At 42.5% G+C, this 15,291-nt stretch overlaps 1 protein-coding gene across 2 annotated transcripts in view; it reads left to right on the forward strand.

Moving 5' to 3' along the window:
• Window positions 1-15,291, forward strand: part of PTPN14 (protein tyrosine phosphatase non-receptor type 14) — a 150,349-nt gene that overhangs the window by 94,517 nt on the left and 40,541 nt on the right. For both annotated transcript variants that reach the window (XM_019738101.2, XM_019738102.2), the window contains exons 4-5: window positions 8,009-8,106; window positions 10,280-10,347. In XM_019738101.2, coding sequence (XP_019593660.1) covers window positions 8,009-8,106; window positions 10,280-10,347 — 166 coding nt within the window. The remainder of the gene's footprint in view (window positions 1-8,008; window positions 8,107-10,279; window positions 10,348-15,291) is intronic.

The following is a 15,291-nucleotide window of genomic DNA, read 5'->3' on the forward strand; positions in this document are numbered from 1 at the left end:
TTTCCAGTCTGTGGCGTGTCTTCTAATTCTCTTGATACTGCCTTTGGCAGAGCAGAAGTTTTTAATTTTAATAAAGTCCAGTTTATTAATTATTTCTTTCATGGATGATGTCTTTGGTATTGTATCTAAAAAGTCCTTGCCATATCCAGAATCCTCTAGATTTTCTCTTATGTTATCTAGTAGGATTTTTGTGGCTTTGCTTTTTGCATTTAGGCCTGTCATTCATTTTGAGTTAATTTTTGTGAAGGGTGTAAATCTGTGTCTAGATTTATTTATTTTTTTATGTCAATTCACAGTTATTCTGGCACCATTTGATGAAGAGACTCTCTTTGTTCCATTATATTGCCTTTGTTCCTTTGTCAAAAATCAGCTGACTATATTTAGAGGGGTCTATATCCGGGCTCTCTCATCAATTGGTCCATTCTTTTACCAACACCTCACTGTCTTGATTACTGTAGCTTTATAGTAAGTTGTGAAATCGGTAGTGTCCTTCTTCCAACTTTGCTGTTCTTCAATATTGTGTTGGTTATTCTAGTGCTTTGAAGGAATTTTTATTCCTTTTGTCTAAAAACTAAAGTTTCCTTAGGCTTCTTGCTGGATGTGTAATGGATTACATTTCTGAAACTTTTAGGTGCCTCTTTCATACTCTAGAAATAACATCTGATAATCTTACTATGAGGTGATTAGTCTCCCTCCTTTCCTTCCTCCCTTCTTCCCTCTTTGTTTCTCTGTCAGTATTTCATCTATGCAGAAATGTGTATTGAGTGTCTACGTAGTACCAGGTACTGACATTAAATGATAAGGCCCTGTCGCTGGTCTGTGAGCAGTGGAGGAGGTGCAGGAGAGGACTGGATGAAGTACCGTGGGGGCTGGGAGAGGGGTCCACGAACTGCTTGACAGGGTTTGGGAAGCCTCAGGAAAGGAGATAAACTTCAACTGAGCCTTAAAGGATGAGTAGATGGTCCTCCAAATGGAGACCGATGGGCAAGAGCATCCCGACAGAGGGAACAGTGAGGAGGTAGGAAAGAACATGGTGGGTATTAGAAAGCATGGTAAATTTATTGTTACATCTCATGCTTATGGTGTGTGGTGAAACAGGAAGTTGGAAAGAAAAGTCGTCTGAGAGGATCACCAAGAAAGAGCTTCGTGTGCTGTCTCAGGAGTTTGAGCTTTTTCTTGATTAGGGTTATGGGATGTTTTGTGGTTGAGATAAAATTCACAAAACATTCACCATTTTAAAGTATACAATTCAGTGTTTTTTTTTTCTTTTTCTTTTTTGTATATTCACAAAGTTGTGCAACCACTATGACAGTGACTGTCTAGTTTCAAAATGCTAGCATTCGTTTCCCCCTTCCCCCCACCCCATGTCTAGCGACCACTAATCTACTTTGTATGGATTTGTCTATTCTGGACATCTCATATAAATGGAGTCACACACTATGTGGCCTTTTGTGTCTATCTTCTTTCTCTGAGCACAGTATTTTCAGAGCTCATTCATGTTGTAGCATGTATCAATACCTCATTCCCTTTTATGGCTACATAATATTTTATTGTATGGATAGAGCACATTTTGTTTATCTGTTCATAGTGGTGGGCATCTGGATTGTTTCCTCTTTTTTTCTATTATGAATATGTTGCTATTCGTATACGAGTTTTGGTGTGAATATGTGTTCTCAAGTCTCTTGCGTGGAATATACCTAGGCGTGGAATTGCTGGGTTATATGGTAGCCCCGTATTTAACTTTTTGAGGAGCTGCCAAACTGTTTTCCAAGTCACTGGAGATTTTTAAGACAGAGCAAAACCAACTTAGATTCTGTTTTAACATCTCACACTTCAGGACAGTATTTTCTTTTGGGGGCCTAGGTAATTCTCCTTTTGTTGCCATATTTCCCCTAGTTCAGGTCATTGCAGCCCACAGCAGTGAAACTTACTGGTTTTTAAAAATCCTATCGATGGGATTGCTGTCAAGGAATCTGTACCCACTAGCATAAAATGAGACAGAAAGAAGGGGTGTCAGGGTATTCTCTCTCCCTCTAGAATGTATTGTAGAGAATGAATTTTTCTTTTTTTTTTTTTTAAAGAGAACCCCTGATTAAATGATAGGCTATTATTAGGGAGTTTATCATACTTATAAACTATACTTGGGTTCCCTGTAATTTGTTATAATTAATGCAAGAGTTCAAGAGCAGAAAGCAGGGGTCAGGTTGTGGCATGCTTTTCTCTTTTGCAACACCTTGCTGTCATTGGGCTTTTTTTTCACTAGTAGTTAAGGCCCGTGTGTGTTTATGAGTATTTAAACACACATCGTCCTTTTTAGGAAAGAATTGCAATCCTTTGACTCACTGAAACTTCAGGAGTCTCAGCAAGAAGTTAGGTGTCTCTGGAAAATAGGGTACTTACTGATCGATGAATGTTGAACACTTCTGGAGTTGAACTTCTGCCAAGCCAGTCTTGTCTGTATGTGTTTGCGTCTGTTCACGTGTGTTTGTATTTTCACGCATGCACACATGTATTGGCTTGTGGTGTGAAGAGGGCCAGAAGAAGAACTTTCCCTTTTAAGGGGATCTTTGTTGAGTTACAGTTTTAGCCTTTTCCTTTTTTTCCCCCCCTCCTTTTGGGTTATTTCAATTTTGCATAGTTGCAGGAGTGTTGGCTTTGTAGTCTTCTTGACAATGCAGTTTTTATTGACTGTCAACTGGAATATTCATTAAATATAAAAGCTTGTAGATAGTGCATGGGCCAGCTACCAAACACATGATTATACCTGAATCATCATAAACTGAAAATCTTCTCAGGGGTTTTGAGGATGAAGGGACAGAGGGAGGGAGGCGTTCAGGTTTATCTGGTTGCCTGCGTGCATACTGTTTATCTGGCCCTGACAGATGGAGCACTGGCGGGGGGTGGCGGGGGGAACCCTGTCCATTATCTGGATTTACAGCTGTGAACACCCTTTGGAATGGCCGGAATGTGCATTTTCTCTCCTGTTGGTATTTCTGTTCATCTAATAGTTAAAATGATGCCCTGTTGCTGCCCTGTACCCCCAGAATTCTCGGGCAGTTTGTCCCCAATCCCCTCTTTTGTCTTTTATAGTAGAGGCGCTTGCACATTCATATCTTCTTGGTCCAGTATAATACCAACCAGAAAGTAGTACATGTGCCTTGGTACGAACTGCACTGGCCTCGGACAACTAGGTACTAGCACATTCGAGCAAGACTCTTCCGTTATTGCTGATTGTAAAGGAGGTTTTCTAGTGAGGACAGGGCATTTGAAGTCTTACCTTTTTGTGAATAACAATCACAAAACCAGGGCAAGCTCCCCCTCCCCCCCTCCCCACCTCAGTAGTTCTGTGGAAAGGCTTCACACAGAGGAGTCTAAGGGTGGTATTGATATGCCCCCTTTCTCTAAATTGTCACATCCCCACTGCCCATGCCATGGGAAGTGATAAGTTGGCTTGCCTGACCTTGAACTGCAGAGCAGGGAAAGGCAGACAGAGCTGTCTGATAATAACAATGCTACTGCAGGTCCGTGGTTACAGCTTACAGAGTGTTTCACTGGACTGTTTTTAACGAAAAGAAGCCTTTCCTTTCCGCCCCAGATCTCCCGGGGCAATGGAGATAAAAAGAGCGATGCATGGGTGATGTGTGCCGATCATATCCCTTCATCAGGTGGCATTAAGGTAACCACAGAACGGAGTCTCGGTAACTTTTTTGTGGTCCATATCTATGAAAGTGTCTTAACTCAATGCAAGAGTCAGGAAAGACTGTGTGTGACCCTGATGACGAACTCCAATGTACTTTTTAAAAACTATGCATTTGGAAATTCGTACACTTCAGAGCACCGTTTATACCTGCTTCTGGATGTAGCCTCCTCTTCCAGGTAGGAGCCTACACTCAGAGACCCGGTCTCCGGATTCTACTTTATGCCTCTAAGCATCTTCTCAGGTTGTTCCGCAGTAGTTAGCATGCATAGCTCCATCTTCTTTCCCCTCCCCTCCTTCTGCCTCTGAAGAATGAAAGCGGAACATCCCCGAAACTTTGGCTGGGGGAAAAAAACAGATCTGAATAATCAATACGTCCTGTAATATGTTTTTTCACAAAAGCTTCTCATGTCAGTGTTTGCCTCAAATGCTGTGGCACAGACAACCCAATGGGGGCAGGAGGGCAGTTTGGTTATCGAAGCCCTTCCTTCAAAGCATTGGGATCATAGTGGTGTTTTTATAATGTTTTCATTTTTATTAGGGAGATTGATGACTTGCCTGCAATGGCAGGGAATAAGGTCCTACTCTCATCACCTGGGTGGTTGCCATGAGGGAGAAGAGCTCCAAACTCTTGTCTGCTCGGCCCTGCCTTCAAGGAGCAGTGAGTGTTACCTTGAGCAAGGCATTCTCCTCCCTCAACAACGTTTCCTTCTCTAAACACAAAGGGGTTGGACTTGGCCTTTTGAAATCCCTCCCTTATTAAATAGCTTAGGCTAACTCGTGCCGTGACAACATATGACTCCCAGACTTTTGTGGCCTTCAGACACAAAGGCTTGTTTCTTGCCTACCTTACATGTCTGCTGTGTCCACTGCCTTCTGTCCCCGGGCTTGAGGCTAACCACGCTGAAGTCCCTGCAGCTCTCAGGGCAAGAGAAATGGAGATGGGGACCAGGGTATGGCTCAGAAGGCTTCTGCTCGGGAATGGCATGTGTCACTTCCACCCCCATTTCATGACTAGACTAACTCAGTCTAGGTACAGAATTAATGAGGAAAGCCGATATGACCGTCTTGGAGGGGTGGCCCCGTGGAGAGCAGCAGCAGACATTTGAAGCAGTAATAGTGGCCGCCCACCCACTTGTCTCTACCATCCTGTGATTTATGCTGGACATGTTGAGTCCTTAGGTAGAAGCATAACCAACATCAGATCTTAAGGCTTTCATATTTTCATGGCTATTCCCCATTTGAGGCACTTCTGCTGAACTGGACTTGGAATGAATACTTCACTTATGGGAGGGGCGGGGGGAATATTTTAAAGACAGCATGTACTCAGCCTGTGAGCTCTTCCCGTTTTAATTGTGATTCTCTGCTAGGACAGTCTATACATTTCAGAACATCCCATGGAATTTCTCAACCCGAGAAGTAGTAACAGACCTGCGAGTAAAACATAGTTGCATAAGTGCTAAGAGAAATTCCTCATATGTGAATTAAAAAGCAAGATTAAAGACCTGTGCAGTATATCTGTAAACGTTGGGGATAATGTTATGGGGTGTAATTTTGAAAGAGTTCTCTGTTACCACTGTCAAAAGTACTAAATCCCAGGATTTGACCTGGGATGGTGTTTTTTAAAACTTTCTTTTCCGAATTTCAGGGGGAGGAAAGAACATGGAAAAGTCACTTATTTTCTTGAGATTGGATACAAATGTTCCAGATAGATGAGACTTCCAGAAACTGGATTGTAGTATCTGTCAGGGGTCCAGTTGTAACATTTAATAGCACTGATTGTTGGGGAGACTTTTCTGTTTCATCCAGAGAAACCTACATTTAATCCACAAGTTAATCTTCTCTGTAGATACCAAAACAAAACAAAAAACTTTGAAAACAGAATTTTTACCTTTATTCAACAAGCATAATTGTGTTCACCAATTCTTAGAGGGAGAGCAGAATCCTAACCTACAACCGCTCGTTAGACCTCAGCAGTCAGATGATTTCCAGGTCTTTGAATATGTACAATATTAAAACGTTTTCCTTGTGAGCTTGGGTTTTCAAAGAGGATCCCTTCGGAAAGTTGGCAGATACTTACTTTCCTGGCACGAGGATTAGGGTTTTTTTTTTCTTTTCCCCTCCACCCAACGCTATGACAGGGTGGAGTATACTTCCATGAAATTGCATGTTTCCAAAATAGGACTCACTGTTATATTTTACTGCCGTTAGAATCGAATTGCTAATCAAAAATAAGCAAAAACCAAACATTCTAGAAATAGAATTTCGGGGTGTATTCTCTAATTTAGTCTTCATCCAGGATAGAAGTTACTATATTTTATAAAAGTGCCCTTTGAGCAAAAATGTGGCACACAGTTTCCAAAGTGGTCCAGATTTCACCCTCGTTTCTGAGAGCTCGTGTCGTAATAGTCACAACCTCATGTGGTAGTTGTAGCATTACCGTTCACGCAGCTCAGATTCTCTCCTAGTCTGGATGGCTTCCAGGAAAGGGCACTGCATTCTTCCGCTCCTTGGTTTTGTGTCCCAATACAAGTGTGCATATCACCAAAACGACCAGGAACAACCCTGGTGTTGCTTTGCTAGTGGGTTGGCATTCACTGTGGCCTAGGATGGGTGGGTCTGTAATAGAACTTGCTCATGCGTTGCAGAAGTGATAGTTGTAGAGGAACGTTGGGATCCGCATGGGGAAGAGAACGTGAACTATTGTTTTGCAGGATCCTGTGGATTCATTAGTTCGGGGTCTGTTCCCAAAGGTGTCAGCTGGTCATTTTCACTTTCAAGGTTACATGTAAAAAGTCTCTAGTTATGGCAGATCATGGCAGGATAACACCTCTTAAAATGTTTTACTCGTTGATTTTTAAAAATTGAACACTTAATAGTGCAGTAGAGAAACATGACAGCAGCAGTCAAGGAGAGGATGGCCACCTCTGCAAGGAAAGACTGTCGCAGACTTCTCCAGGACGTGCCTTGGCTTCCGGCAGACTTGGTTTCAAGCATACAGGACGTGCTTCATAAGTGTGTTATATACACTAATTGATTTAGTCAAATGATGTGGACAGGAAGTAAATGTATTGATTCCACCTAGGTTGAAAGGATGGGAATAGGGAAAAGAGATGGTTTTTCTATTATGTTTTAAGTTTGACTAAAAAGGATTTTTAGATAACTCCCAGTGTTCGTCCTTCTTATTTGAGTACAGGTTTCTGCCACCAGAAACTGACATGATTGTCTTTACCCTGCCCAGTAGATCCAAGAGGAGAGAAGAAGTAGAGAGAGGCTGGAGTGGGCGGAGAGCCTGAATATTCTAACAGGCATTAGATCACTGTGGAAGGATACCCAAGGTATCAGACTAGAGCCAGCAACAATTAGCTCTCAGTGTTGATTGCCTCTCTCCAAAGGCCTTGGGCTTTGGTTCACTTCAGAGTTCCCTTGATTAATATATCAAAGTTGAGACAAAGTAGAGAGTTACCGTTACCAGCAGCAAAAAGGTTAGCGTCTGCCAGGAATGAATGCTGGGAGAATCTGTCTGCTGTAGAGGTGACTGTATTTTAAGATTGTGGTTAAAGAAAGTGAAGTCCTGGGAAGTAAAGGTTTGGGGTGAGGAGATTTTTAAATGTTTAAGTAATGCTAAGAGTATAATTTTCTTGGCAGGGAAACAATACATTGTGTTAGCTTCTAAAAACAGTGGTCTAGTCTGAGGTTTGATGTTGTGTACGGACACATTCTGTCTGTCTGTACTTCGTTGGTTTGAGAATGTACTTCGGGGTGGAAGGCTCCGTATTGCATGGGATTCGATTTTTGTGAGTCATCGACATGTAGGGTGATCCTGGCTCTGAAGAGTTTTATCCTATCCATTAGCAGAATTCCAAATATTTGGCCAATTAGTGATCTACTCTGCCCAACTTTTGAGTTTAAAAACTGATGTGTTTCCAGAATTTGTTCAGGAATGCACACTGTTGAATGTAGCTTTGGCAGCTGTGTTGTTGTGGGTCCAGGTGTGGAGGGGTATTTTCAATCTCGGTCTCTGTTTTGAAGAAGAGGTCCTTATCAGTCATTCATCCTGCTGGCCCACAATGAAATGATTTGCTGAGAACGCTCTCAAACTCAGAAACGATTGGGATGTGGCACCTGCCACATCAAACAAAGATAAACACAGGCAGAGGTCACTTTCCATCTTTTAGAGAGCTGACCTTTATCAACATCACCTGTGTATGGTGCTGTGGACACAAGGTTTTACATCTAGAGACATCGATGTGGGAATATATTCCAAGTATGTGTTTTTAAGCTTATTCCTTCCTCTGTTCCCATGAATAGATATCAGTATTACCTGCAAGTCAAAAAAGATGTGCTTGAAGGACGATTGCGGTGTACATTGGAACAGGTGGTGCGGCTGGCCGGCTTAGCTGTGCAAGGTAAGCGATGGTCATGACCACAGTATATCTTGTGTTAAAAACGCAGTTAGTGAATTTTAGTGGCAGGATGGTGGACTTCGCAAAGCTCTTTGCAAACTGCTCATGCCTGTATAATTTATTTGAAGAAATAGCAACTTTCATCCTGCCTTTAATTCAAAGTACATTTCAGGGTTTATGGAACGTTTTCTCAGAATTACTCTACTGTCCAATGTGGTCATATTTTGTGGCTTGATGCTGTGACTCTGTAACTTTCACATTTCAAGTGTGATAGCTTTAAACATTATAGTGTAATTTATTCTTACATAGTTAAAGAGAGAAATTTAAAATGCGCTTTGTAATGTGAAACCACAATCGTGTACTGGACTAAACTTATCTTTCAACCTATCCTAATTAGATTTATCAGATAGCTATTTTTTAATCTGTAAATTGTTACATATATTTTCACATCTATTTACGTTACGTATATGTTACATAATTTACATGTATTTATATATTACTCTTTACTGAGTGGTAGCTTAATTGTCTTCAGTCATATTCCAAACAAGAAGATAAAAATACAATTAATTTAAGAGAAATGTGTTTCCCTTTCAGTCACTATTTTCTTTAAAATCAGTTAATGTCCAAATGTAAGCCTGCCCAGCCGCCAAATCCTTGCTATGTGGGCTGTTATTTTAGAAGCTGTGAACTGCACTTTAGACACTGAACTGCAGTTGAATCTTTTGGGTTCTAAAATTTCTAAAGAGGCAGCCCTCCTTTGACCTCTTTCATTCTGGAGTATTAGCAGTTTTGTTGGCTGTACAATTCCTAATCGTAGTTCTTCACTTGAATTGTTACCCTGTGGATGGAAGGACAGAAAATAATGTTGTACCCCATCTGTCCACTTAAAGACCGGGAAAGGAAGGAAAAGTGCCCAGAACAATGTAGCAGTCAGTGGTTATAACAGACAAATCAGTAAAATAATGGAAAAAGACACCCTTAATGGGGAGAAGAAAAAGAAGATCCAGTATGTCCCTCATCTTGATATTGGATCTTTCTTTTTTTAAAAAAGCTGCCTTTCCTGTTCACTTTATTTGCTTTCTTTTTCCCCCTCTCACTCTTGAACCATTAGGCTTATTTCAGGCCTCCTGGATACTGGAAGACCCTCGGGAAAGCTTTTAGGCCGAAGGAAGTTGGTGAACTTACTCTGGATCCCCTTCTCATTGGGTCCTTGTTGCTAGCCTTTCAGTCTGATGAAAATATTTGTAAAATCATTTTCCTGAGAGCCCTTATTGGGCAGTTAGAAAGACATATCAACAGAGATATAAGTTGTGATGAAATATGGTAACTGATGACTCAACTTGAAAATAGGCAGAGCTCGTGATCTTTGCTATTCCCGAAGGCCTCACCTACTTAGTAATTAGTCACGTGCATCTTTTCACCTAGTTGGTGATTAGTCACATGGATCTCTGCCTTCTCAACAGTGTCTTCCAACTGGCCTTCTGTGTGGATCCTTTATCTCTTGTTACCTTAAAGTTACCTGAATCCATTTCTACTTGATGCTAAATCTTTTACATGAAATTAAAATTCCATGCGCCTTTGATTTTTTTTTTCTTTGAGAACAAATGGGATTAGAAGCAAGGCCTTTATAAATTTATGGTACAGGCTCACTTGTGTTCATTTTACACTGGCTCAGACATACCAGGGTGAGATGAAAACAGGACAAAACAGAAATTTTGGCATCTTGTACCATTTTAGTAGGAGGTGTAAAGATTTTGCAAGGTTGCTTGCCAAGGGTGATTTACAGTGGGAATTTCCAGCTGCAAATATATGAAGAGACGGAGATGGGTTTGGCTCTTCAGTTCTCTAAATTAACCTTGAGTTAGAAAGTCCCCTTGGCACATATTCTTAAGATATATGTTGAGGCATAGTTAACAAAAAGATAAATAGAGGTTTGATTTATATTTTAAAAATAGCTTAGGAATTACTTTCAAATTTCCCCATTCTTTCTAGAAAATGTGTGGCAGTACTGCTAAGTAAACGTGGTAACAAAATTAAAACACATCTTGGCACTGTTTTTATTTAATAATAGTGCAGAAAGAGGATGACGTGGGAAGAATAAATGTGATGAAATATGGTAACTTAGTCTATCTTTAATTTCATATGTTAAATGCTACCCCTCCCCCCTTTTTTTCAGCTGATTTTGGAGACTACAATCACTTTGATTCTCAAGATTTCCTCAGAGAATATGTGCTGTTTCCTATGGTAAGTGTAATTTCCTTTTTCATAATTAATTTTCTACCTTCTTTGGATGTTGAATTCTTTCCTTTGGATGTGGAAATCTCAAGAGCGTTTTACACACACACACACACATTTCCTGGGGAGGAAAGTTCATGAATTTATAAAGTACATACAAGTTTTGTAAAACACTGAAAATGTAATGCTGCCTCTCTCTTCTCAAGACAGTTCTCTGTCCCCTAACACCCCCCAGCATCACCGCCATCATCACTGCCCTCCAGGCTCCTTTCCTTTCTGGACACACTGAGCTTGTTCCCAAACCAGAGCCTTTGGATTTGGGTTCCCTTTGCCTGGAGTGCTCTGCCCCAGACCTTCAGGTCTTGATTCAAATATCACCTCCGTAGAGAGAACTTCGTTTTTCTTTGACCAACTCTATGATACTCTCCAACCATCAACCACTTCCTACCAAATCACCTTTCCTGTGTGTACTTCAGAGCTCTTTCTGTAGCTAAACTTTTTCCCTTTCCTTTCCTTTCCTTCCCTTCCTTCCTTCCTTCCTTCCTTCCTTCCTTCCTTCCCCTCCCTCCTCCTCCCTCCCTCCCTCCCTCCCCCCTCCCCTCCCTCCCTCCCTCCCCTCCCCTCCCCTCCCTTCCCTTCTCTTTTCTTTCCCTTCCCTTTTCTTTTCTTTTCTTTCCCTTCCCTTTTCTTTCTCTTCTTTTTTAAAAAAATTTTTTTTTCTTTTTCAATTGGGGAACAGTGTGTTTTTCCAGGACCCATCAGCTCCAAGTCCAGTCGTTGTTCTTTTTCAATCTAGTTGTGGAGGGCACAGCTCACTGGCCCGTATGGGAATCGAACCAGCGACCTTGGTGTTACGAGCCCTGAGCTCTAACCAACTAAGCTAACCAGCCACCCATCCTTTTCCTTTTTCTTTTCCTTTCCTCTTTCTTGTCAGCTAGAGTGTCATCTCTCTGATCCTTAAGCAGGAACCCTCTCTGTCTAGCTTATAGCCTGTGCTCATAAAAATTCATTGAATGAGTCATGAAGTAAAATGTCTATTCCTGGGTTAAATTAGGGATGAGGCTAGGTTTTTAATCCCTAGGGAATCTTTGATTGTTTGTTTTTTGGTACCCTTGGGGTAAATGAGAAGAGCTTGAATGAGGAAGGATTAAAACAGTTGAAAAGCATTGTTAGGGAAGAGCTATACCCGCTTCAATATTCTGGCTCTAATCTTAGAAGTCATGATCATTCACAACTTGGTTTTTTGATCAACTGTTTGGCCCAAAGCACTGACCTGGGTAACTAACCCCTGGGGGATGAAGTTATATAAAAAACAGGGCTTGTTCTCAGAGAGATAACAAAGTGGATGAGTCAGTCGGAAGTTTGCAAAATCCAAATGCAAGGCCAAGAGTAATAAAGAACATCACAATTTTGTGTGGAGAAAGGTTACGTGTTCATGGGGGATTAGGGAAGGTTTAAAGGCTAATGGTGTGTGAGCTGCGTTTAAAGGGTGGGCAGGATTGCCCAGAGGTAGGGAGCAAGGAATGATCTAGAGAGACAGGAGCAGAGGCAAGGTGGTACAAGTGATTGGGTAAGAGTCAGTGCCCTGACTGTCACTCAGGGGTGTGAGAGGAGACCTGAAAGTGGTAGGCGAGACCAACACATCCGAAGAATTAGAATACATGGGTTCCATCCAGGGCTTTTCAGGCCCCACACTTCGAGAACTGCTAGAGTAGAGCAATGAGACCATTTGTGGGAGGAGGTCACATGAGAATCTGTTGTGGTTTCTCGGCAAGAGGTATGAATTAGGTGTTAGCAGTGAAGATTAAAAACAAGAAAGCAAAGCAAGAGCGACTTTAAGTATAATGGGTAGAACTTGGCATCTGATCTGCTGCAGCATCTGGGAGAAAGTAGAGTGTCTGGTGGCAAAGATTTTGAGAGACTAGGAGAAGCCAGGCTGGAGGCACTACCCATAACTGGTGCATGAGATAAATTTCAGTTGCTCCAGAAATGACCTTACTCTTACAGGTTAGGGAAATACTGCAGCATCTCTAACTTTTCGTGAATAACTCCGGTCTTATTCTTTTCCCTCCAAGAAAACAGCAGTTTTATGTGCCGAGCCTGCTGGTTTTTATGTTTTATTAATCTATCCATTAAATCAACCTCCATTCAAAGAGATTAGCATATTACTTAGCAGAGAAATTCTTCACAGGATTTAGTGTCAACATGCTTGAATCAACACCTCTACCATCTCAGAAGCAACCCTGAAAAGTCAGGATGTTTTCTAGTATGCCTGGTGGGAGGAAAGGGAAGCTCATACCTTAGTATTGTAGACAGTGTAGACAGCGTGCTTTTTTTTTTTTGCTTTTTTTTGGGGGGGGTGGGGGTCTCAAATGGAGGCAATGACTTAGGTTGAAATTTTCCTGTAGTTTGTTTTTTATCCCCATCTTTCGCTCATTAGCCGTCTTCCTCCCACAGCCTTTAAGCAGAGACCAGGCTTGGGTGCTATGTAGAATTTTTGAAGGTGATGACCAACATGATATTTATGAATTTGTAGATGGTAAAACGCCTTGACAGGTTAAAATATGAAGCAGTAAAGGCGTTATTTTGTGTATGGTACCTTTTTCAGAATAAGACTGTCTCCCCACTGGGCTGTAAGCAAATCAGATATTTAAACAGCATAGACCTTGTTAAAGCTCACAATAGACAGACAAATACTGATGTTGTTATTCTTGGATCTCAAACTTCCCTCTTCAGGCTAGTAGCTCGTGGCCAATGGCTGTTGACATTCAAATTTAAATTAATTAAAGTTTAAATAAAAATTCAGTTCCTCAGTTGTATTAGCCACATTTAAAAAGCATTCGCGGGCTGGCCTGGTGGCTCAGGTGCTTGGAGCGCCATGCTCCTAACGCCCGTTGGATTCCCACATGGGCCAGTGAGCTGCGCCCTCTACAGCTAAGATGGTGAACAACAACTCTCCCTGGAGCTGGGCTGCTGCGTGCTGTGGTGACCTGCCGTTGGCTACTGTGTGCCGCTGTGAGCAGCTGGTGGCCAGCGTGAGTGGCCGGCAGCCAGCGTGAGCAGCCAGCATCCTGCGAGAGCTGCCGTGAGCGGCCGACGACTGCCTCAGCCAGGGGGAGCGCAAGGCTCATAACACCAGCATGGGTCAGGGAGCTGTGTCCTACACAACTAGACTGAGAGACAACGGCTTGAACTGGAGTGGGGGGAGGGAGGGCGGAAGAAAAGGGAGAGACGTGCTCACTAGTGCTCACTAGCTACAGATGGCTAGTGGCTACTGTGGTGAAAAGCTCGAATATAGGACATTTCCATCCTTTCTGAAGATAATATGGCAGAAGCTGACGTCATATCTGAATAGTGAATTCCTGGGCTTTTGTCATCAGTCCTGTGTATGTGACAGCCCCCTTCCCTGCCCCCGTAGCCTGTGATCAGGAGGTTCAGAGTATAGGATTCAAGCCATAAAAGTGAGGAGAAGCCTAATTGGGTTGTGAGGGCGAAGGGAGAGAATACATGTGACGCAGACAGAGGACAGGCAGACGGTCTGAACGATCACTAACCCGCTTTGCGTAATTAAAGAATCTTGTTTGCCAGTGTGAAACTTACACGTTGCATATTGGGATGAGTTCATGAAACATTTGTTGATCACTTACTGTATGTTGAGAGCTTATAAGCTGCATTATAGAAACGCCCAGTGATAGGCCCCAGAAATGATCTGGAGAAGAACGGCTGAGCTTAGGTGCCTGGCACGTAGCAGAGGGAGGGAGGCAAGGGCGAAGGGAACGATGAGTGTACAGGTAACTACCTAAGAAAGATGCTAGGCGGACTATGGTAAGGCCTCTAAGACAGACACCCAGAGCAGGAGAGGCAGGCCCAGAGGAAGAACGGTTTGTATCAAGCTCAGGGGAACATGGAAGCCCCGTCAAAGGGAATGGTAGCTGAGATGGGATCTGAAGGAGGGGTGACATTTCCCAGGATGTGATGTGATGGGCCGAGTGCTTCTTCCAGGAAAGGTCGGCACAAGCGTGAGTGGTCTGTCTGAGGAAGAAGAGTTTGCCTGAAACGGAGCCCTTGGGAGAGGAGGTCTGGGAGGGAAGGCTGGGTCACAGGGAAGTGGTCTGAATGCCAGGCCCAGGTGCTGACCTAATTGAGTAGGCTGTGGGGAGCCATGGCAGGTTGTAAACTTTCTGTTTGGTTCCAGTAGAGCTTTGAAAGAGAAGAATGCATTCCTTTAGTGGGGGAGGGAAGATGGGATGAATGGCTGTGTTTGATCTTATAAAGTAACTGAATTTGTCAAATGGCATTTCTGCAGCAGAGAAAAGAACAAAGTGAAATACACAGGGCGCTCCACAGGTGTGCCGCTGTGTACAGGCATGCACTCTGCCATTTTTCATTCGTGCGGGGCCCCTCTCACCCGTCTCTGTGGCCGGGGCACATACCTCAGGGAGGCCCCCAACACAGATTGAGGCTGGTGAGTGAGCACAATAGCAGAGAGGTACCTGTGGACATTTTCTTCTTTAAAGGTAGGAAGCGGAGGTTTAATGGAGCACGTTTTGATCTTCACTTAATCTTTTTTATTTTATTCTATTGCCACATGCCTTTCATTAGCTTTTCAAAATTATTATCGGGGCTATTACTACTGTATTCAATGCCTAGATGCAGACAGAGCTAAATCTAAGCCATAGAGTACCTTTGTTATTCCACAACATAAAACTGAAAGTGTCGATCATGACCTTGAGTCATTTCAATGGATGGCTAAACAGGAAACAGCAGATTAATCAGTTAACACATGAAAAATAAGAACTGCCAGTAATTCCCCCCATCTTCTTTCTCTGAGGTCTTATGACCATCTACAGAGCAATCAGATTTCTAGTATATAGTTACACTCTCATTGTCCAGCTTTAAACAATACTGATTTTTCACATTTTCATAATTTGAGAGGGGATGTTTCTTGCAGTT

Source organism: Rhinolophus sinicus, linkage group LG17 (assembly GCF_036562045.2).
Source record: "Rhinolophus sinicus isolate RSC01 linkage group LG17, ASM3656204v1, whole genome shotgun sequence".
NCBI lineage: Eukaryota > Metazoa > Chordata > Mammalia > Chiroptera > Rhinolophidae > Rhinolophus > Rhinolophus sinicus.